Raw genomic sequence first — 25,695 nt, 5'->3', positions numbered from 1 at the left:
AAATTAACATTAGGGCCAGCGTTTATTAAAATGAAATGCTTTGACTTTAAAATAGTATGATGACCATTGGTAAATTTATTCATATCTAAAAGAACACATTTTTAAATAGCAGGGACTAGGGTTCATTTGCTGTGTTGATAATTATATTCAAGGTATAAGGGTTCTGTGTAGTTAATTTTTTATTAAGTCAAAATGTAAATATTTTATGGCTGCTATTTTTTTCTTTGATATAAACATTGCAAAAACAAAACACCATAACACACCCCAATTCAAACAATACGGAGAAATCAAAAGATCTCTTGCAATCATATCTCCAGAAAGATAACTTATAGCAAATAAAGTATGGATATACCATAACTTTACTTAGTTAACTCATTCCCAATGGACTTTTATTTCAAATTATTTACTGTTTTAAAAAATGTCTAGAGTTTATACACATCCCTGTACATCTACCTTACTAATTTCCTTACTACTACTACTAAAAATGCAATTATTGGATCAAAGGTCTTATACTGTTAAAATTTTAATATATATTGTTAAACGGCCCTTTGAAAGGTTGCATTGATTTACACTCCTACTACTGCTATATTGGAGTGTCTATTTCTTCAATATTGAACACATTATTACTTTTTAATATCTTATGTTCAAGGTTTTAATATCCTTGATTCAGAACTATTTCTTGACTTGGGAATTGCTAATTATTCTTTCTTGCTATGGAAACAAATAGGAAATAAACACAAAAACAATTAAAAGTTAGTATATAATAAAGCCCGAATATATACACTTTAATTAAATTAATACTTGATTATTAGTGTGTACTTTATTTAATTAAAAGCTTGACTTTTACACATTAGTGCATATTTGCTAATGTTGACAAAGTGACCTATCGTATTAGTATACATTCTTTCTTAGTCTCAGAACTAAAAGCATTTTCTCGCCCTGGCCAGGTTGGCTGACTTGTCTGGAGCATCGTCCAGTACACTAAAAGGTTGTGGGTTGAATCCCCAGTTGGTCGGGGCACTTACCAGAGGCAACTGATCAATGTTTATCACACCGATGTTTCTCTCTCTTTCTCTCTCTCTCGCTCTCTCTCTCTCCCTCTCCCTCTCTCTCTCTCTCCTTTCCTCTCTCTCTAAAAACCAATTAAAAAACCCACATATCCTCGGATGAAGATTTAAATAAATAAATAAACAAATAAATAAAAGCATTTTCTCTAATTTTAATCTCCTTGTGAGTAAACAGTTTCAAGGGGCAAACATATCTAAATGTACAAATAAGACCAGTAATTCTTTAATCACCTAATAATTGATTCCATTGATATATGCCTTTATTAAGAGCATATTTAAAAATTACATATTTATAAATAATGTATAAATAAATTTATTTGGAATTGTTTGAGTAAAAAAATGTCAGAAATGTTTTTTGGACAACATCTTACCTTTAAGTAGCAAAGATGTTTTTTTATTTTTAAAATTTATGATATAACTAAATAAATAAATCATATATTCAATTTCATTAAACAGATGATACAAAACTTGACACAATTATTTTCTTGATCAATCAAGGTCATCAATATGATGATCACACTCTTCAGTAACTAGTTAACTGACAGCTTTACTCATGAGAATCTGTTGGTGCATCAAAATAATGATGCCACTCAGCTCCACAGTTCTGTGCTTTAAGTTTTCTCTATGCTCCCTTGCCAGCCAGTCACTTTTCTTTCTGTCACTGGGCCAACCTCTAACAGCCCACCAGCACCATTCCTCTTCTGGTTTGCTATTTATAAAATGCTGTGGGCTAGAAAACCTGATAATAAACACTATTAAGAGCTGTTTAGGTAGTGAGTAAATGGATAAAGAATAAAATACAAGGTTTTGTGCAAATATTTTCACAGCTAGCTATTTTAGGTAATTGTCTATTACATTTTCATACTTTATTCCAGGTTTTATTGGGTTGTAGTTTTCTAAGTTTGACTTGTGATTTAACAGGGTATCAATGTACTTGAAAGACTGATAGTTTTCATGGATAAGTGTAGATTCCTGAGTAATAGCTATTCTATCGTTACTCCAGTTATTTGGTCTGGAATTTCTTTGTCCTGTATACACTGAGAGTGTTGGCAGAGGATATCATTTTTTAAACTTCAGGTCACAGCCAAGTAGTGGCTTATAAAATTAATGAGTTTCAACCAATATTTAAAAACAAAAACAGAGCCCTAGCCGGTTTGGCTCAGGGGATAAAGTGTCCGCCTGTGGATTGAAGGGTCCCGGGTTCGATTCCAGTCAAGGGCACAAGCCTGGGTTGCAGGCTTGATCCCCAGTAGGGGGCATGCAGGAGGCAGCTGATTAATGATTGATCTCTCATCATGGATGTCTCTATCTCTCTCTCACTCTCCCTTCCTCTCTGAAATTAATAAAAATATACTTAAAAAATAAAAAATAAAAACAATAGAAAACAGAGGGACCTTGAGGTCAAAACTATTTCATAATAATTTGCCCGGTTCACTCTCATTTTCTCATGTCATTAATCTGATATTTACTTCTGAGTTTATTCTCATCATTTAAAATTAATAACTTTTAAATCTCAATTTTAATTTCCAATACTATAGTAAATGGTAATATCTATAACCCTCATATAACCCTCCGTATCATTTTATGAATGTAAGCAAATTTGAAGACCAAAAAGTTTCAGAACCATTGATCTAAGACCTTATTCTCTTACTTTTAAAAAAATAAATAATAGAAACAGATTGATACCTAATGACTAATATGACATTCTTAAATGGCATGCTTTAACGAGTGCTTTGCTGTGATTTGAAATATTTTAACCCAAAATTCAGTAGTCAAAGATGATAAATTACCTTTCTGCTTGCAGAATTAAACTAACAGTTCCTTCTTTGAGATCAAATATAAGTGGTGTATTCCAGTTCTTTGTACTGAAAGACAAATAAAATAGAAATTTATTAACATTTAAAACACGGAATACTTTTTAATAAGGAGATAGGTATTCATTTTAAGTGTTTTTAGTTTCACAGTAACTTTGTATATATTTCTATTACAGTGGTTGGCACACTGTTCTAAAATTATTCACTTACTTTTTTTTAAAACATATTTTATTGATTTTTTACAGAGAGGAAGGGAGAGAGATAGAGAGTTAGAAACATCGATGAGAGAGAAACATCGATCAGCTGCCTCCTGCACATCCCCTACTGGGGATAAGCCCGCAACCCAGTTACATGCCCTTGACCGGAATCGAACCCGGGACCTTTCAGTCCGCAGGCCGACGCTCTATCCACTGAGCCAAACCGGTTTTGGCATTCACTTAATTTTTGTATCCCTTAACAGAACACAGAGACTCTGTCCCTAAACCTAGCACACAGGAAGCATTTAATAAAAGTTTATTGTAGGAATCACAATAAATGAATTGAGGAATCCTAAGTGTAAATCCAAGTAAAATCTATTAGCTCTGTGATTCGGGCAACTCGTCTAATGTTTCTCATCTGAAAAACAGTAGCAGCATGACATAGTGTAAAGGGGATGGGTTTTTGCCTAAATGGATCAGGATTAGAAATCTGGTTTCACCACCTGTCTAGCCATATGAGTTTAAGAAGCTTAATCCTCTAAGCATCAGTTTCCTTATATGTAAAATGAAGATAATGACAACTTACCCAAGTATTTAGCTAACTGCCTCTTATATAGCAGATACTGAACAAACATTTATAATACGTAACAAGAACATGATAAACATGATTTATTTCTCATACAGGTCTCCCAAACAGATGTTTGTGAAGCATTCTGTAAACTGTAAAATATTATATAAATACTTATTAAATAAATTGATACATAAGTGAACAAATAACTCCTTTGGTTTTTACAGTGTAGTATGATTCAACGATAGGGATGAGCGGACAGAACATTTAGAGCCTGTAAAACCTATCTCCAAGTAATCGGTTGCTTCACAGTTTAAAATGTTTTATTACTCTTATATATTCTGAATCTCTCTCAATTACTTTCATGGAAGCAATGTTTTAAATTTCATATTCAGATCCAGAAGATGGGGGACGGGAAGGTTGAAGTGAGTAAACATACAAATTAATCTTGGCTAATGCAGAGTCTGATACCCATATTTCAATAATTAAATGCATGTATAAAGCAAAACAACGTGCTTTTGTATTTTTTTTTTTTTTGGCTTTATAAATAAAATTTTATTTTATTTTATTTTTATTTTTTTATTTTTTATTTATTTTTTTATTTTTCGCTAAAAGTATTACAAAGGGTATTACATAAGTGTCCTTTTTTCCCCCCCACCCTTGACAAGCCCCTGCCCTCTCTTATCCCCCAGTGTCTTATGTCCATTAGTTATGGTTATATGGATGCATACAAGTCCTTCTGCTTTTGTATTTTAGAAAAAAATATGGCATGTTTCATTCATGAAGTTATTAGAATTAACCTTCATTCTTTGTCAAGATAACTAATAAGAACAATGATTATGTAAATTTTTTAAAAATATCCATTCACAAAATTACATGTCATGGAAATATAAACTCCCCAAACTGTAATGTTGAATGAGTATATTCTATTGTTGAATATACAATTATTGGTGAAATCAGATGAATATTTAACATAGAGTTGCTTATATATATTTTTCTTTTTGAAGAACTTTTTTCTTTTCCAGAACTTCTCATATAAACTGTATATTGCTTGCAAGTTAGTTTTAAAAACTATATTTTATTAGTAAAAAAAAGGCAACAGTTATTAAAAACTTTGATTAAAATCCCAGCTCTTCCTTTAGTAAAAAAAAGTTAAGTAAGTGGATCTAGGGCCAGTTATTTAATTACTCTGTGTCCTTTAGTTTCTTCATCTCATAAAATGGGAGCAATCTATAATAATAAAAGCGTAATATGCTAATTAGACCGGATGTCCTTCCAGAAGAAGCTGGGGCTGCAAGGGAAGCCCAGGTCCCGGGTGCCTGAGGGAAGCTGGTGCCAGCAACCGGGGAAGAAAGGCCTACTCTTGTATGAATTTTGTGCTTTGGGCCTCTAGTAATAATAATAATACCCAACACACAGAGTATATTAAGTCATGAACATAAAAAATAGTATAATAGTGCCCAATAAGTAATAGTGATTACATAAAATATTAGTAGGTGTTTTCAATTTAATGAAATATGTTTTGGTGATCATAGGTGTCAGTCCTACTCATTCCCACTACTGCTCCCTGGTATTTCACTTTAGTAAATATTCTGTACCTTAATAAATGTCTTGACAACAAGAGATGGGAGTCATGGTAAATCAGAAAACAAAAGAGAAGCAATCTTATATTTTGCCACATATTAACTAGTAAAAGATAGTTACTGGAGTGACAAAAAAAACACACAAACCTACTGAACTGTTAGTAATTATTTTAAAAAGCAACCTCTCTAATACAAGTAACACATAATGATACTAATCCTACAGATTCAAACTAATCCTTGCCACTATAAAGAGCCATCAAGTCTTACCTACTTGAGACAAAAAAAATCCTAAACTGAAGAAATATTCTCTATTTCCTCAACCCCATGAAAACTAATTATTCAAATACTTATGTCCATTGAATGATTGATATTTTCTCACACTCTATAGTACCTTCCCCATATCTCAACTGTTTAACTTGGTATCTCTCTTGACTTTTCTCAAATTCTTCCTGTTGCTCTTTCTCTTTATGAAAGAAAAACATTTTCATGTACAATTGAGCTGCTTGTTTCTTAATGCTCTCTCCTTTGCTTCTCTCATTTCATTACTCCAGACTTGGCTATTATACGAAGTTGCAGATTCTCACTTGTAGCAAATTTATACATAGTGAGTGAGAAATGTTAATAGACAGTTGTAACAATGGTTAATTAAATTAGCAAATATATTACTGGGCATGAGGATACCAAGACAACAGTATTTTTCATGTTTTTCAATCCATTTATTTACTCAAAAATACTTCCTTATTTATTAAGTACCTACTACATGTCAGACACTGTGCTAGTAGGTAACTGGGCATGTAAATGTTGAATAAGACATATAATCTCTATCCTCGATTTTATATTCAATGATGATTAGACTATAACCATATAATGTTATAAGGTACCTCTTCTCAATTCTGCTTTCAGACACTACACGTTGATAGCTTGAAATTGGCCATAGTAGAAGTATTTACCTCATAGAAATCAGCAGACAATGCAAATCAAGGCAAAAAGTTAGTTGTTCAACATTTATTAGCACATACTGAGCTGCTGTTTTAAATACCAAGTATGTTTAGGTGAAAGTCTTGGATGTGTGGAACCATTCCCTGCTTTCTCATACAAAGTATACCGAATAATATTTGCTTTCATTATTTCTGGGCAACTTTGGATCGTCAATATGAACATGATTACCACAGGCTATGATGTTAAGCCTAAATAGCTCCTTGTGTCCTTAATGAATGAATATATTTCACTCTGTTGTCAGGCTGCTAGTTGTCCCCTATTCCAATGGTTAGGAAGTTCATTTTTGCATCATTTATCAGCTGCTCCTAGTCTTTCCTGTGCTTTGAAATCAAATTATACTAAATTCCTTAGAACTGTGAGGAAAGTAAGAGCAAACACTATTTCAGAGAAGTATTTTAAAAGTGAGTATTAACCTTTGATTCACAAACTTCATTAGATCTATTTTCACTGCTCTCGGCTCACTTTTTCTCACTCTTGTTTGGGATTAAGTTCAGGATAGGAACTTGATGTGAAAGATTAAAAATAAATTCCTCATCACAGACAAAACTGGATTTTTAAGAAATGCAAGATGCTTACGAGAACACATAACATTGAAGAGACGTTGAAACAACTAAGTGGGCATAGTTCAAAGATGCTTTAATGACTCTATCACGGAATTCCAGTAAATCCACTGCATCATTAAGAACGTTACGGACCTAAACAAGAAAAAATGAAATACCAACAAACAACATTAAAATACATCAAACTTTTATTAGGTAAGTTAGCAAGATTTTGAAAAACAAAAAATTCAATGCTCTCATGATTGTCCAATCATATAAAAAAGAAGAATTCAATAGTAACTAGGATAAGATGACATGTTTGGGTATAAAATCAACCAACAAAATTATAGACATAAAAAACTTCTTAGAAATAAATAGAAAAAGATATATAGAGATTCCTAACATGCAAGCCAATCTGAATGATGTGGCAATGGAGCAATAAGGTGAAAATGCTATAACATAATCAAAGGAGTGTGGCAAATAGGAGTTGGAAAGAAAGTATACAGGTTGGGGCAAAAGTAGGTTTACAATTGTTCGTATGGAAAATAATACAATAATTAATAAATAATAATAGTACAAGAATAAACTATGTGTTTTGTGTTCTTACAACTATAAACCTACTTTTGCCCCACCCTGTATAATTTCTGCCCCAAACAGTATGATTATATCTTTTTAGGGTTAGATTTTACTTTAAAATTTAAGTTCTAGCCCTAGCCGGTTTGGCTCAGTGGATGGAGTGTTGGCCTGCAAACTGAAAGGTCCCACGTTCGATTCCGGTCAAGGGCACATGCCTGGGTTGCAGGCTCAATCCCCAGTAGGGGGCGAGCAGGAGGCAGCTGATCAATGATTCTCTCATTATTGATGTTTCTATCCTTCCCTTTCTCTCTGAAATCAATAAAAAATATTTTAAAAAATTTAAGTTCTAAAATAAGAGATATAATAACTTCAAAAGTAGAGTAGGAAGTGTTAGTGCATAGTGAAAAAACCAAGCTGCACAGAGAGGGAGAAAATATTTCCATATGTAAAAACACGGAGATAATATATAAGAAAGTTAAGCACCAACTAACAAAAGGAGATTTGCCTTTGATAGTCAAAATTGTTATGTTTGTAACAGAATAAAGTTTGCAAGAATTTTAACAGTTGGTAGTATCAGCCAAAAATCCTGAAGTTGGGGACAATTTGCCAAAAATTAGGAAAAATGTTGGGCAAGTTAAACTTATCTAATCTCTGGCCAAAATGGGTACGATATTATAGTAACATCTGAAAAATAGAGAAAAAGAGTTTAATTGTAATTAGTATTACTTCAAATTTCCCTCAAAATGATATCATCTTTATAAATACAGTATAATGTGACAATTACAGTATTAATGAAGAATGAAAGGGTATAGTAAAAAGATAGGAAAATAAAGTGAAACATCTTATAAGTATTTCTTTGAAGTACTTCTACCTATAAGGCATATTCTATTTTTATTAGAGGCCCGGTGCACGGATTTGTGCACCAGTGGGGTCCCTCAGCCTGGCCTGCGCCCTCTCGCAATCCGGGACCCCTTGGGGGATGTCGTACTGCCAGTTTCAGCCCAATCCCTGCAGGCCAGGCCAAGGGACCCCACTGGTGCACAAATCCATGCACCGGGCCTCTAGTATGCATATAAGATCTCTGGTTAATCTCTTCCCACCCTCTCCCCTCCCCCCTTTCCTCTGAGATTCATCAGTCTGTTCCATGCTTCCATGCCTGTGCGTTGAGCATCTTCCCCCTAGTGGTCAGTGCATGTCATTGCTACCGGTTGAACAGTCACTTAGGCTTTTATATATAGAGATTATCTGCTCCTCAACTTCAATCCCCACCAAAGTATTATCACCATGACACGAGATAGCAAAGTTATATACATGTAAATTCCTTGACCCAGCAATTTTACTTTTAGCATTCTATCCCAGAGATAAACAAAACTATGAAATAACATACACACAAGGCAATTACTATACACAGCACTAATGGTAACAGCAAAAGATTAGAACAGCCCAACTATCTATCAATATGGGATAGGTTGAATAAACTATGGTAAATACTATACAGCTGTGAAAGGAATAGGGAAGATCTATGGAGTGATCTCCAGGATATGTTATATAATAAAAAATGTAAGATGTAAAACAGTGTGTATAGTATGATACCTTTTATCTAATAAAGGAACAGATATGAAGATATATGGATTTGTTTATATTAAAAAATTAAAAATCTAAAACAGTATTCAGTAACATATTAGAATAATACTGATTTATTATTTGAAACTATATTTTAGGGTAGATATATATAACACCATTAATGTCTTCGGGAACCAACATTTTCTTGTAAAAGAAAAATGTTTCAAATAAAAAACCAAGAGTAAAACTCTGTAATCTTAAATTTGAACTTGAAACTTCAGTTTACACTCATGACATATTTTTATGTCAAAAACAAATATATTTCATCTAGAAGTAATGATCAAACCAGTAACAATGAGCACTCTAGAACCTGGATCATGGTCTCTAACATTTCCCTCCAAAAGGATCAAGGCCTTCTTGGAAGAATGGCTGATTCCAACTCTGGAACAGGAAATATATGAGGTGCCTAGGGCATCTTATCAGAAATACAAGCAAGCTACTGAGTTCATCTCAAAAGAACACAGGAGCCAATGGCCAAAGCCATTTAACATTAAAGAGAATAATGACTGAAATGGATTGAAACACATCAAAAATGTTAAATTTTGCAAATTTATAATGATATCATCAACAACAAAAAAGAAACTCATTGGACATACTACAAAATCAACTCATTATGTGAAAACTGGTAAATACAGGAAAATAATTAAAAATTCATCTCACCTCAGGGTAACCAAATAGTTGATGAGCCAAAGTCTTTGATAAAAGAATTTTAGCTAATAAATGCAGAAGAATCATTAGAATTACAGGATTAATATTTTATAACCCCCAATGAAACATGGTTCTAGACAACTATCATTAACAGCTCAGAGGTATATTAAGTTAAAATTCTAATGAGGAATTATGACATAGATGAATCAGACTGACAACACCTGAACAGATTGATCAGTCTTAGCATCATTAAAAGAGAGATAAGCAGACATAAGTGTCTCCTGATGTGATGCAGTAGAAAGTGCACAGCATCACCTACAAAGTCATCTTTATAGTATTACTAGAGGCCTGGTGCACGAAATTCATGCATGGAGGGGGGATCCCCTCAGCCCGGCCTGTACCCTCTCCAATCTGGGATCCCTCTCACAATCCAGAACCACTGGCTCCTAACCACTCACCTGCCTGCCTGCCTGCCTGCCTGATGTCCCTAACTGCTCCCCTGCCAGCCTGATGGCCCTAACTGCTCTCCCCTGCTGGCCTGACCCCCCTGCCTATCTGCTCTCCCCTGCTGGCCTGATCCCCCTAACTGCCTAACTGCTGTCCCCTGCTGGCCTGATCCCCCTGCCTATCTGCTCTCCCCTGCTGGCCTGATCCCCCTAACTGCCTAACTGCTCTTCCCTGCTGGCCTGATCCCCCTGCTTATCTGCTCTCCCCTGCTGGCCTGATCCCCCTGCCTATCTGCTCTCCCCTGCTGGCCTGATCCCGCTAACTGCCTATCTGCTCTCCACGCCCTTCGGACCCTTGGCGCAGGTGTGCTGAGAGCTCTCTGCCGCGGTCCTGTCCCTGTCCTGATTGATTGTTACGTGATGGTGTCCCAGACAATTTGCATATTCCTCTATTATTAGTATAGAAGGCTCTACATCTAATAACCAGTGTACAGGAAATACAGGGATTAGATGAACATGTTAAATTTAATCATACCACAGAGATGCAAATAGGAAAATGTGGTTTCTTAAACAAATAAACAAATAAATAACAAGGAAGAGAAACTGTTTCAGATTTTAAAAAACTGGACAACTAACAAAATGCAATATGGGACTTTGTTTCCTGATACAAACAAGCACACACTATTAATTAATTAATTAATTAATTGGAGAAATGGAACCTGTTACTGAAGAAAGACATTTAGGAGACAACCAGAGGAATGTGAAATATTATGGTTATTTTAGAATAAAAACAGTTCTTATCTTTTAGATATTTTAAAAATTCTTAATAAAAAAGAGTGATGCCAGGACTACTGATAAAGAAAATGACTAGGTTCACCTCCCTCTTCAACAAGTAGGGGAAATAACTACAAAAAAGGAGAGCAGGCTTGGGGAGGGGTTACAGGTTTAAAGAAAGTAAAACCTAATTTTAAACACATTCTAGCAAGAAATAATCAAGTGTTTGAAAATCATGCTTTAACTTTTTGTTATATTCTAGCTATACAAAATTGTTTATTTAAAAATTCTTTACATTGCTGTTAATTTGAAATTTGTTAATCATATTGTGGAATTTGGTGGTTTTTTTTAAAAGATGTTTCTAATTGGATTTTTTTAATCAAGAATGGAATTTGGTCTGTATTTTCTGATAGAACCTAAGCTTTTTGTGGTTCTTAGTGTTCTGTGTAAAACTTAGTGTCAAAGTAATCAACTTTGAGGTTTTCCCTTCTACTCTGCTTTATATTACAAGCCCTTTAGGAAATGGGAACCTGTTGAATATACAATGGATTGTGTAATGTGTAACTTTTTCAACTGAAACTATTACTATTGGGTGTTTGTTTTTATGAAAACAACTGCTGATAAAGTAAAAAAAAAGGGGGGGGAGGAGTCTGATGGCAAGTTTTCAAAGGAGCTGGAGTTCTTTAGGGAGGAAGATGTTATTGTGGTCTGGAATCAGCAGTGAGGGGTAAGGAAGACACCTACCCCAACCTCTGGACCCAGTAATACTAGGTATAAAGAAGAAAAGCACCTCTACTTGGGAAGGTTGTAGGAGAAACATTGGCCTCAGGGATTGGCTGGTTTTTACTTAGAACAGAAATGTGGAGAGTGCTTTCAGTGAAAAGGCTGATCTTTGTCTGAAGGCCACAGGTGAGTGCTGCAGATGTGTACTGCACAACTCTAGGTCTAAATCAGTGGTTCTCAACCTTCCTAATGCCGCGATCCTTTAATACAGTTCCTCATGTTGTGGTGACCCCCGATTTCTTTGTTACAAATTGAACATAATTAAAGCATAGTGATTAATCACAAAAACAATATGTAATTATATATGTGTTTTCCGATGGTCTTACCCACAGGTTGAGAACCGCTGGTCTAAATGAATGGGCCCCTAGCACTGAGCAAGTCGTAACTATAGGTGGTGACCCTGTGAGTCTCTGTTCAAATCTTAGGCTTTTAAAGGTCTTCTTTCATAAAGGGGAGAAGAGAGCTACCCTGCAGACCACCCCCACCCCCTCTGATTTCAAACAGAGACCTGGCTCAGGCCACTCCTCTCACTGCAAGTACTTGTGGTTCCATCAGCCAGCAGGAGCCACTCTCACTGCTGCTGGGCCCGAGTCAGGCGGTCAGAGACTTCATTTTACACTCCGCATTTTGTTCCATTTCTGGTCCACAGAGATGTTTATCTTGTTTTTGAGTCAAGATAAGTCTTTTTTAAAAATATTTTTTCATATATTATTGATGTCTTTGGAGCCAAAGGTATATCTATTCCTTCCAAGTAAGAACTTATGACACCAGCTTCACCAGAAGTCTGAGCTCCCAGAGACTTTTTAAAAGGTCCAAAATGCCATCCTTGCTGGAAACATTTTAAAGCTAATGGAGTGAAATAAAAGTTTTTAAAGGATATTATATGGTAGTTTCTTTATAGCAATATGATACCCAGTGAAACTAACTGGCTCTTAATACAGGTTTGGAACATTCAATATTTAAAAACCTGATTGTGTAGGTCTCTGCTGTTATTCAAATTATATACAGATTTCTTAAAATTCATATTTGCCTAAAGCTTTACATGGAGGAATTCTCTTTTTTGTGAATCTGGAATACTAGAACCAAACAGGAATAAAATATCCCAGCCATAATAACAAAACTAAAGATGCAGTGATAATTGCGGTTAAAATTTCAAATCTATAGTGAATCCCACATCAAAAATGTCCTGAGAGAATTTTAAATTGTATACATTATTCTGTTCAATTCTGGAAAGATTCAGGATTAACCTCTTGGTACTTGTATTACCTAATACTTGTACCTGACCACAACATTTATGGTCAGATTGACATAAATCCAAAAACTCTGTTTCCTCATTTCCAAAATACCCATTTAATCCTATAATTAACTATAATCATAGCAATAGCTACCATTTATTTTTGTTTTACATACATTATCACATTTAATTCTCAAAAGCACTCTATTATTAACTCTTAATCTTTACAGAAGATAAAACTAAGAATCAAGCAATGTTGAACTTCTGCAACTATTAAAAATCAAAGCAGTGCCTAAGCTAAATTAAGAGTGGCAGGAAAGAGGTAAACTGGAGACCTGAGAAATGCCTTATCTCTCCTCCTTTACCCTCTGCTTTCCAGGCACTTCCTCCTAACAAAGACATCAACTATCCCTTTGGAAAAAAGTCTCCACTGGGATTTGACCTGGAGGCAAGGAGCAGATTAAGAAACCCTCTCTCTCAAGGTTACTGGGTCACACAAAAGCAGAGGAACAGGGATTCAGGAAGGGCAATGTAGCTTGCTGCCAGGTGAAGGTCTAAATTCAAGAATTATGATTCAACATGATCTCTGGTTCTGAGTCAATGAAACACAAACCAACCAACAGTCTACTAAGTTTCTAATGAAATTGTAAAATTCTAGCCCTAGTTGGTTTGGCTCAGTGGATAGAGCATCGGCCTGCAGACTAAAGGGTCCCAGGTTCGATTCTGGCCAAGGGCACAAGCCCGGGTTGCGGGCTTGATCCCCCCCCAATAGGGGGCGTGCAGGAGGCAGCCAATCAGTGATTCTCTCTCATCATTAATGTTTCTATCTCTCTCCCTTCCTCTCTGAAATCAATAAAAAATATATATTAAAAAAGAAATTATAAAATTCTAAACCAGGCAAACAATCAGTTTGTGATTAATCAGTCCTTATGGCAATCCGTGATCCCACCTCACAACAAAATTAAGTGGGCTATTTCTACCTCTGGGTATTTATGCAAAAAAAACAAAGACACTAATTTGAAAAGATATATGCATCCTTATGTAACTGTAGCATTAGTTACAATCGCCAAGATATAGAAGCAACCTAGTGTCCATCGGTAGATAAATGGATAAAGGTGATGTTTTATATATATATATATATATATATATATATATATATATATATATATGTATGTATGTCTACACACACACACACACATATATACTCTAGGTCTCTCCAATAGAATATTACTCAGCAAGAAAAAAGAATAGAATATTGCCATTTGCAACAACATGGAGAGATCTAGAGAATAATGCTAAGTGAAATAAGTCAGACAAAGATAAATGCTGTATGATTTAGTTATATGTGAAATCTAAAACAAAACAAATGAATAAACAAAATGAAACAAACAGGCCCACAGATATAGAGAACAAGCTGAGGGTTACCGAAGGGGAGAGGGGGAGTGGTAGAAGAAAAGAATTTGCACTATAATGGGGTTCTATTAGGGTTCTGTAAATATCATTGTGCAGGTTGTCAGAATTATAAATAAGTAAATCAACCAACCAATCCCCAATTTCTTCCATTAGGGGATGAAAATTATTAAGTGGGCTACTAAAATGAACAGTTTCCAGAAAGAATCCTTTCAAGTGGGAGACTGTACCAGAAAGATAAACTAGAACTGCCAAATTAACCAAGCAACTAACTCTATTGCTAAGAAAAAGGGGTCTCGGGTTCTCAGGATATTACTGGCTGGCTGCATTTTAGCTATGGACCTGGCAATCACTGTTGTCTTCTCTTCTCCCCCCCTTTTTAAAAAAATATATTTTATTGATTTTTCACAGAGAAGAAGGGAGAGGGATAGACACTTAGAAACATCGATGAGAGAGAAACATCAATCAGCTGCCTCCTGCACACCTCCTACTGGGGATGTGCCTGCAACCAAGGTACATGACCCTGTCCAGAATCGAACCTGGGACCTTTCAGTCCGCAGGCCGACGCTCTATCCACTGAGCCAAACCGGTTAGGGCTCCCCTTTTACCAACTGTTTTCACTGAAGCTCTCCTGTTTTCCCCTTGTCACTGTAAATGAGGAATATAGGAAGGGGGAGAATAATAATTAAAATTCACTTTTATAGTTTTCTAGACCAGAGATTTGGAGCTGGACAGAATAACTAGAAGAATCTCTATTACCTCCTTTTAGGGAGGGAGGGTTTGCTTTTCATTGCATATGGAATAGCTGCATTAGTTGAGTAGTGCATATCTGAGTTACACATATATGAATAAGGGTATGTATGTGTGGTTAGGTAAATTGTAAGATGGCTCTTAATGATCCTCACCTCCTAGTATTCACATCCTTATGTAAGTCTCTCCACTTGTGTGTGGACTGGACCTAGTAGTAGCCTGCTTCTAAAGACAGACTATGGCAAAAGTGATGAGTCACTTCTGGGGGGAGAAAATAGATATGGACATGAATGGGGCAGGTTTGATCTTGGGTTGATTGTGTTGGGCTGGGTGATAAGTACATAGAGATTCATTATACTACTCTGTTTACTTTTGTATGTTTTAAATTCTCCATAATATGAAGATTAAAATTTAAAAATCAGTAAACAAAACAAAGAAAAAATAGTGTATACCAAATTACTATTAATTTGGTGACCATATTATCCAAATTTTAAAATCTGGGTAATTAGGCTAAAGAGTATTTGAATAGATCTGTCCAAGAAATCGTAAGATATATGCTTCCAAAATGTTATAGTACTTATAACAATCTGAATTGTGAGTACTGAAGGAGGAAGTTACAGATAGGGGGAAGAGGAGGAGGAAGATAGTTACCCTTTCTTTGGCAGAGGCTTTGCCATTGGCACATTGTCTTTGGCCTCTTCCTCCTCCCCCCCCCCTTTTTTTTTTTAAAAAAACCCTTTATTTATTTATTTATTTTAATTTTTTTTTTTTTAATTGATTTCAGAGAGGAAGAGAGAGGGAGAGAGAGATGGAAACATCAATGATGAGAGAGAATCATTGATCGGCTGCCTCCTGCCCACCCCCCACTGGGGACTGAGCCTACAACCCAGGCATGTGCCCTTGACCAGAATCGAACCTGGGACCCTTCAGTCCACAGGCTGACACTCTATCCACTGAGCCAAACCCGCTAGGGCTCCTCCTCCCTTTTGTCAATTAAATTTAAAAATATTTGTGGAGTGCTTATTATATACTAGAGGCCCGGTGCACAAAATTCATGCACAGGGGCGGGGGGGGGGGGGGGGGCCCTCAGCCCAGCCTGCACGCTCTCAAATCCGGGACCCTTTGGGGGATGTCCAACTGCTGGTTTAGGCCTGATCCCAGGAATCGGGCCTAAACCAACAGTTGGACATCCCTCTCACAATCCTGGACCGCTGGCTTCTAATCACTCACCTGCCTGCCTGGTAGCCCCTAACTGCCCCCCCCCCCCCCGCACCGGCCTGATCGCCCCTCACTGCCCCCCCCCCCGCCAGCCTAATTGCTCCCAACTGCCCCCCCTGCTGGCCTGGTTGCCCCCAACTGCACCCCCCCCCCCCACGGCCTGGTCACCCCTAACTGCCCCCTCCCCACTGGCCTCGTCGCCTCTTACTGCCCCTCTGCTGGCCTGGTCGCCCCCAACTGCCCCCCTCTGCCGGCCTGGTTGCCCCTACCTGCCCCCCCCCCCTCGCTGGCCTGGTCGCCTCCACCTGCCCCCCCCACCCCCCCCCCGCTGCCGACCTGGTTGCCCCTCATGGCCCCTTTGCCGGCCTGGTTGCCCCACGCAACCTGCTGTTCAGTCGTTTGGTTGTCCCTCACTAACCCCCCCTGCTGGCCTGGTCGCCTCCACCTGCCCCCCCCCCCCACCCGCCGACCTGGTTGCCCCTCATGGCCCCTTTGCCGGCCTGGTTGCCCCACGCAATCTGCTGTTCAGTCGTTTGGTTGTCCCTCACTAACCCCTCCTGCTGGCCTGGTCGTAGGCAGCCATCTTGTGAGGGCATGAGGGTTAATTTGCATATTACCTCTTTATTATATAGGCTATACAAGGCACTGGTCTAGGCCCCATGGGGGAGATAAAGTCAAGTGAAATATGGTACTGGGTAAGAGGCTTACAATTGAATAGAGAACTCCTCTCTCTGACGTTCTCTACCTATAAATTATTTCCCTTTGCCTCCCATTCCACATCCCAACCTTTCTGTCTTAACCTACAAAGTATTTCACTCCAGAATTAACTCTTTTCTTCCTAATTACCAATAAGAACTTCCTATTATTTTCCCAATTTGGCTTGCCTTAGGTAATTCTTAATAGGAAAAATATTAATGAGGTTAAATAAACTCATACAACTCTAAATAAATAAAATAATGCAATCTGGACTCTGATGAGAAGGTTAGGCCTGCCTTCTGGTCAGGTCCAGGAATTAATCTAACCTGTCATAGCTGTCTCCCCCTTCCTCAGCTGTATCCATACTTTCTCTAAATGCTTCAAGTTTCACTATCCCTGCCTCAACCCCAGAACCTCAATAACTATGGGCACTCAGCCTCTATTTCAGTGAAAGGTTCTTACCTTATGTCATGAAAAGGATCACTAATAGTATAGTTAAAATATATCTAATGTGACTGAATTTTTATAAACTTAATTTAAATACTATTAACGAAGATAATCCCATCATCTGTATAGTGGACTAATGTGAAAAGAAGCAGGTTTAATCAACCATAGACCATAAACATACCTGCATAGTCCTTCTTTTGGTTAATGTTACTTGAAAATTTTTCCACTCCCAGCGTTGCTCCACCACGTGTGCGAAAACAACATGTCCATTTCCGCAGGCTCCAGCAATCTGAGTGCCATCAACTGACCATGCAATATTAAATATGCTGCCAGTGTTGGGCTTTTCCAAAGCATATGACCACTTGGGGAAGAAAAAACAAGAGAAAAATTCATTTATTTAAAAAATTTTTTTAATAAGTTTTAAACTGAGGATACATTAACATATTAAGACAATTTTTTAAAAAAACGTGCCCTGGCTGGTGTGTCTCAGTAGTTACAGTGTTGGTGCACACACCGAACAGTCTTGGGTTCAATTCCTGGTCAAGGGCACGTATCTCGGTTGCACATTTGATCCCTGGCCCTGGTTGGGGGAGTGCAGAGGCAACCAATCCATGTGTCTCTCTTACATCGATGTTTCTCTCTTTCTCTCTCTGCTCCTTTCCTTCCCTCCCTTCTTCCCTCTCTCCCTCCTCTCGACTCTCTCTAAAAATCAATGGGGGAAAAAAATATCCTTGCGTGAGGATTAACCAAAATTTAAAAAGTATCTTCATTCTAGAATTAGTAAGAAATATTTTTCTTAATTACTAGTATAGGGAACTAAACAAAAGAAGTAATTTTTAAGGTATACAGTTGAATATGTATGAAACATGTAACATGTATAAAATCTTTCAAGAACTGCAAAACACCCACACCATTTCCAATCACATAATTACTTTTAAGTAATAATACTGAATGGATACATACAAAGATTCTGTAGGAAAAAAAAAAGACATCTTAGATTGGAAATGGTGTGGGTGTTTTGCAGTTCTTGAAAGATTTTATACATGTTACATGTTCCAAGAATGTCATTAAAAATGGAAACTAAACACACACTGTATCTAAAGCATCTTTGATATATGCCTAAAATCATGAAAGTATAGGTAACTGATTTCTTGTTTTCAGAATGCAGTAAGTGTAACCTCTTCTAGGACCTATCTATCTATGTGAGAATGTTACCTAGAGATATCAATAAGCATCAGCTGGAACAAAAGAGGTGCATGTGTAAGACAGTAACAAACACTTTTTTGAAAGATGGTATTACAGCCCTGGCCAGTGTGGCTCAGTTGGTTGAGTGTTGTCCTGTGACCTGGAAGGTTGCTGGTTTGATTCAGGTCAGGGTTGCAGCTTGAACCCCAGTAGGAGGCATTCAGGAGGCAGCCAATCAATGTTACACTCTCACACTGATGTCTCTCTCTCTCAAAAAAATCAATAAAAATATTTTTAAAGAAATTATGCAGAAGGGGAACTTACAGATCAAGAGAGATCTAAGACATTTGTCAACCAATCACAATTATTATACCTTATTTGCATCTCAATTCCCAAAAACTGAAAAACAAAAAACAATTGGAAAATTTAGAACAGTGACTGTTGAGAATATTAAGGAATTATTGTTAATTATTTTTAGGTTTAATAATGGTACGGAGGTTAGATTTTTAAAAGCCTCAGTGTTTTTTAATGAGTAGAAATATTTAAAGATGAAATTCTGATGTCAGGGATTTGCTCAGAATAATCTGGGCCATGGTACAGATGAGGTAGAAATTAGCCATTAGTTGACAATTGTTGGAAGCTGAGTAATAGGTAAAAGGGAATTCATTACACCACTGTAACCTTCAAATGTAAGGGGAATTCATTACACACCACTGTAACCTTCAAATGTAACCAATAAATGTTATTGTTTAGTATCATGAACTCATTAATTTTAACATATTTGATGTGCTTTAATAAATATAATGCTCCAATTAGCCCAATTTTAGCCAGTGGGATCCCTTGAAGTTGGTTCTTTAGGTTTTTTTTAATGGAATCTTGTAGTTTTGATCACTTTCCTTGTTTTCTATATGAGAAAATGTTCCAGATTCATATTTTATATTTCCTGATCCACACCTGGAGTCAGCCTTTACTTCAATGCACCCTAATGTGGAAAATGTAACTAAAACATCTTTGATAAAGCATAACCAATGGATACAGACACCGGGGGATGAGGGCATGAGTGGGGGGATGGGGGACAATGGGGGTATAAGGACATATTTGTAATATTTTAATCAATAAAGAAAAAAGAAAAAAACATCTTTGATATACGCCTAAAATTATGCAAGTATAGGTAATTGATTTCTTGTTTTCACATCTATCTATGTGAGACCCGCCCCCGTATTGAGAGAAAACCTCTAGTCTAGGCCTTTTTTTTTTTTTAATCCTCACCCAAGGATATTTTTCCATTAAATTTTTTTTTTTTTTTTTAGAGAGAGAGAGTGGAAGAGAGAGGGAAAGACAGAGAGAAACATCAATGTGAAAGGAAAAAATTGATTGGTTGCCTCCTGCATGTGCCAGGGCCCAGGCCAGAGAGGAGCCTGCAACTGAGGTATGTGCCTTTGACCAGAATCGAACCCAGGACCCTTTGGTCCACAGGCCAATGCTCTATCCACTGAGCCAAACCACGAGGGCGCCCCTAGGCCTTTCTAATGAACAGAATTAGGAAATTTTTTCATGAACTCAAACTGACACTTCCAATTCAAACCAAGGAACTAGAGAATTTTTATTTATCCTCACCAATCTTACCTCAGTATCTCCTTTCACCTAGTCAAAAATCCCAGTTCTTTAGAGAACCAATATAAGTATTCAAAATAACAATATCAACATCACAACTGATTACAAATTTTAAATTTTATTTTTTCACTCTTTTGCCCTTAAGCCTATTTCTTTTTAAAAAAATAACAACATTGAGATACATTTCACATATTATAAAATCCACCCTTTTAAAGTATAGAATTCAGTGGTTTTTATTATAGTCAGAGTTGTACAACCATCACCACTATGTAATTTCAGAACATTCTTATCACCACAAAAAGAAACCCATACCCATTAGCAGTCGTCCATTCCCTGGATCCCCCAGCTCACGGCAGCCGCTAATCTATTTTCATTTTCTATTCTGGTCATTTCATATAAATGCAGTAATACATTATGTGGCTTTTGTGACTGGCTTCTATCACTTTAATGTTTCCAAGGTTTGTCCATGTTGTAGCATGTGTCAGTACTTCATCCCTTTGACTGACAAATAATATTGGATTGTATAAATATTACATATTTTGTTTGGGTTTTGGGGCATTTGGGTTTTTCAGCTTTTTGGCCATTATAAATAATGCTGCTATGAACATTTGTGTATAGGCTTTTGTGTGGACATATGTTTTCATTTCTCTGGTACACACCTAGGAGTGGAATTGCTGGGTCTATGGTAACTCTGTGTTTGCCATTTGAGGAACTGAAAAGCTTTTTCAAAGTGGCAGGGTAATTCTCTCTTGAGTCTACTGTGAGCACAAGAAGCTGACAATCAAGTCAAATAGTCACCTGAAATACTTCCTCTCCGGGTAGTTATACAAACAACTAAATACAATTAGGCTCATTTACTTAATTCATTTTTGAGTTTTTAAAAAATGTTGCCTCGGTTTGGATCCGAGTCACGGCACCAAAAAAAAAAAAATGTTGCCTCTGCCATTATCTTTCCCCTTCAGTCTATCATATATATACATATATATAATTGATTTTTTTACAGAGAGGAAGGGAGAGGGATAGAGAGTTAGAAACATCAATGAGAGAGAAACATTGATCAGCTGCCTCCTGCACACCCCCTACTGGGGATGTGCCTAAAACCAAGGTACATGCCCTTGACCGGAATCGAATCTGGGACCCTTCATTCCGCAGGCCGACGCTCTATTCACTGAGCCAAACTGGTTATGGCCAGTCTATCTTTATTAAAATTATGCTGATGCTATGTTTTCATAGTTTAATTGTATTTTCAGACTATATATATATATATATATATATATATATATATATGACCCTAATATGCAAATAGATTGAACGGTGGAACAACCAAACAACCGGTCGTTATGACATGTGCTGACCACGAGGTGGTGCGCTTGGAACATGGCAGGTGTCGGCAGCAGGCAGCACAGTGCAGAACATGGCAGGCATCGGCCACAGTGGAATGGTGGAACAGGTGAGCAGGGGTGCCAGACCAAGGCGGAGAGCCAGCTGCTGTCATTGGAGTGAGCCTCTGGTGGTTACTGAAAATTCTTTGCTCCCGCGTGCCACGGTCCCACCCAAGGCTTGCACCCGCTGCCAGCGCCACAGCCGCTGCTCACACCCACTGCTGGCACCCAGTGCCGATCGCTTGGCGCCATCAGCGGGTACGAGCAGCAGCTGCCAGCCCCAATCGCTCCTCACTGCTTCTCCACCTCCCCCTGCTCCTGAGGGGCGACCAGGGCTGGCAGCTGCCTCTCACACCTGCAGCCAGCACTGCCGCTCGCACCTGCTGCCGGTGCCCAGCGCTGGTCCTGATCACTCAGTGCCATCAGCAGGTGCAAGCGGCAGCTGCCAGCCCTGGTCGCCCCTGAGGGCTTCTCCACCTCCCCCTGCTCCTGAGGGGAGATCAGGGCAGCGGCCGCCACTCGCACCCGCTGACGGCACCAGCCGTGCTCAAATCTGCTGCTGGCTCCGGCCCAAATTGCTCTTTCAGCGGGTGTGAGTGGGGCCGGTGCCATCAACAAGTGGGAGTGGCCAGGCAGGGGCATGGAGGATGGGCCGAGACCCGCCCCTGTGCCCACCCCAGCCTCACAGCCCACTGCAGCCTCGCGGCCCACAGTTCCTTTCAAGGTGCATGAATTCATGCACTGGGCCCCTAATAATATAATAATGAGCTAAAATAAGTATTCAACATCAATACTAAAAGTAAAAGGATATGTAAAAATTTATTTTTAGTCATCACAACCATGTAAAAATCTTCTCAAAGACTTGTAAGGTACATAGAAAATAAAAATATTTTATTTTTTGGCATGATTATAGATATTATTTTTTCTATTTTTGTTTTATTTTTCTTATACTTCTTTTTGCCGTAGATTACTTTAATATGTAAGCCTTAGATCTAATTAAACTATTTCATACTAATCACTACTTGTGCCTATACTATACTAGTGAGGTTTTCTATTTTTTACCCCTAATTCCAGACAATAAATTGTAGGTAACAGTTTCCTTAGGATACAGAATATGAAAAAGCAAAGAAAAATTAGTTTGGCAGTGGTTAAGTGCAACTAATTTCTAAAACCACAAAATAAGCAAAAACAAAAATAGAAAAATCAATAATTATAAAGAGTTTATAGAACACAAATATGATCTGTATTGATGATATGACCCAAGTTATTTTGAGCTGTCTAGAAAGAAGCACTATGCCACTGAACAAGAACACAACAAATTGCTGTTATACTTTTGAAAGACTTGGCAATATATTTTTATATATAATATCTTTGTTTTCAGTATACTGGCCTCAGGTACACTAAATGATTTTTAAGATCAATATTCTCTCTCATATACCGGGAATTAGCAAGTTGCAGTGTCTTAAATCATGTGTTGCTATATATCAGCCATTTTCAATAGGTGTGCCACAAGAACTTTTAAAACATGCAATACTTGACCTCTTTTCCCTTAGATTGTCAAATAAAAAAATGACAACAGCAACATAACAATAGTTGTCTGATGTGAATGGATCAAAATTATACCTTTTTTCCAGACTGGCAAAAAATATATTTTTTGGTATGATGCAGAATTTTAGTAATTAGTTTATGTGTGCCATGAGATGAAAAATTGCTGATATATAAAACTATGAAAAGTTACATATAACAGTAAGACCAATTACTGCCGATGATAAATTATTTTAATTGAGTGGAAGAATAAATGCACAAAGGGCAATGTTTTCATTACAATGAAAAACTGGGTATTTAAGAACAGAGAAAATAAGAATGGCAGTAAGTTCTCTTTTACAAAAGCAATAGCACCACCTGCTGATAAATAAAAGCAACAATGTCATTTAAAAGATAACATATTCAAATCTTTTCCCTTGAATTCTGTTACATTTAATTTAATAGAATGCAATTCATTAATATATTCTGCATATTTATTTATGACTATGTTAAATTGAAAGATTTTACTTTACATATATGAAGCAAGCCTTTCTTAAAAGTCAAAGTTTAAAAATAAAAGTTATTATGGGATCTAGAGAAAAACTGTGGTGTTATGGCTTTTAATTTTTCATCCATAAGTAATTCACTTACACCGTAACTTATTTTACTAACCACTCAATGATGTACATTTAGTTTGTGTCTGATATTCCCTGACCACCTCACCTTTATTTTTTATAGTATTTTATTACCATTTAACATACTACATAGTCATTTTGTTTGTTTTCTTACAGTCTTCCATCTGCAGGAATAAAAACTCAGAGCAGGTAATTTATTTTGTTTACTGCTGTTTAACACCTAGGGCAAGTGCCTGGCATATAACAGACTCAAATATTTGTGAAGGAATTAGTGGATATGAAAATGAGCAAATGAACATGCAATACAATTTTAAACTTCCTTAAAAGTATAATAACTATGACAAAAGTTTCAAGGATCTTGATAGATTTACCCAATTATACTTGAGAAAAGATGTACCAATAAATGCTCCCTTCGATGAATTATGAGGAGGTCCATTTTCCCATATTTTGATAAGTGGGAAATGGCATTATACTATAATGTTTATTTGCACGAAACTCATTGAAGAGACTGGACATATTTTGGGGTTCTGGGGATATTTACAATATATTTCCTTTATCCTTTGATCATTTTTTTCAGTTCCAGATTTTTTATTTGGTTCATTTTTACAATTTCTATCCTTTCTATTTGTTTGGACCCTGTTCTCCTGGTGCCCTTTAGTTCTCTGAGCATATTTAAGATCAATTGTGCCCAGTTGGTGTGGCTCAGTGGTTGAGGGTCCACCTATGAACCAGGAAGTCATAGTTCCATTCATGGTTAGGGCACATGCCCAGGTTGTGGGCTGGATTCCTAGTAGGGGGTGTGCAGGAGCAACTGATCAATGAATCTCTCCCATCATTAATGTTTCTCTCTCTCCCTCTCCCTTCCTCTCTGAAGCCAATCCTATATAACAAAAGCCTAATATGCTAAGTGCCCGGCTGTCCATTAAACCAATCAAAGCATAATATGCTAATGATATGCTAACGCCCCTCAACTGCTCGCTATGACGTGCACTGACCACCAGGGGGCAGACAGGTGACTGGTCGACCAGTCACTATGATCTGCACTGACCACGAGGGGGCAGATGCTCCAGCCGGTACGTTAGCTTGCTGCTGAGGTCCGGCCAATCTAGATGGAGCAAGACAGGCCAGACACGCCTGGAGCCCTCCCATAGTCCCTCCTGCAGTCCCTCCCCAGTTGGCCAACCTCCTGCATCCCTCGCCAGCCCCGATCATGCACCAGTGGGGTCCCTTGGCCTGGCCTGTGCCCTCTCCCAACCCAGGACTCCTCAGGGGATGTCAGAGAGCCGGTTTCAGCCCGATCCCACTCAACGCAGGAGTTGCCCTCTGGTGGTGAGTGCACTCCCACAGGGGGAGCACCGCTCAGCCAGAAACCGGGCTCATGGCTGGCAAGCACAGCGACGGTGGTGGGAGCTTCTCCCGTCTCTGCAGCAGCACTAAGGATATCTGATGGACATCCCCCGAGGGCTCCTGGACTGCGAGAGGGCACAGGCCAGGCTGATGGAGCCCCCCGAGTGCATGAATTTTATGCACTGGGCCTCTAGTAAAAATATATCTTTAAAGACTTTTTAAGTCCAATGCTGGGCCTCTACAGGGATGGTATCTATTTCTTTTTTTGCATGTGAATGGGCCATACTTTCCTCTTTGTATGCCTTGTAATTTTTTGCTGAAAAATTGACATTTTGCATATTATAATGTGGTAACTCTGGGGAAATCAGATTCTTCCCCCTTCCCAGGTTTGCTGTTACTACTTTTTGAGGAATGCAGTCATTTGTTTATTTAATGACTCTTCCAAACTACTTTTGCCAAGACTTTTTCTTTCATGTGTGGTCACTGAAGTCTCCATTCTGTTATCTCAGGGGTCAGCTTCTGACCTGATAGAGCCAAAAAGAAAGAAAAAAAATACTCTCCCACTCTTTGCCAATTGGTTCTGAGCTGGGGCACTCTGTCAGCCCTTAGCCAGGCCACCTATAGTACTTCCTTTGC

General features: G+C 37.8%; 1 protein-coding gene across 2 annotated transcripts in view; it reads right to left on the bottom strand.

Moving 5' to 3' along the window:
• The window catches only part of IFT80 (intraflagellar transport 80), a 106,913-nt gene that overhangs the window by 25,017 nt on the left and 56,201 nt on the right, over positions 1-25,695 (bottom strand). For both annotated transcript variants that reach the window (XM_070403645.1, XM_070403646.1), the window contains 3 exons: positions 17,554-17,733; positions 6,805-6,923; positions 2,858-2,932 (listed from right to left, as the gene is read on the bottom strand). In XM_070403645.1, the coding sequence (XP_070259746.1) occupies positions 2,858-2,932; positions 6,805-6,923; positions 17,554-17,733 (374 nt within the window). The remainder of the gene's footprint in view (positions 1-2,857; positions 2,933-6,804; positions 6,924-17,553; positions 17,734-25,695) is intronic.

This window comes from Myotis yumanensis, unplaced genomic scaffold (assembly GCF_028538775.1).
Source record: "Myotis yumanensis isolate MYYU_CA2020_CCGP unplaced genomic scaffold, mMyoYum1.0.hap1 SCAF_2, whole genome shotgun sequence".
Classification (NCBI taxonomy): domain Eukaryota; kingdom Metazoa; phylum Chordata; class Mammalia; order Chiroptera; family Vespertilionidae; genus Myotis; species Myotis yumanensis.
This window is presented reverse-complemented; position numbering and strand designations above follow the sequence as displayed.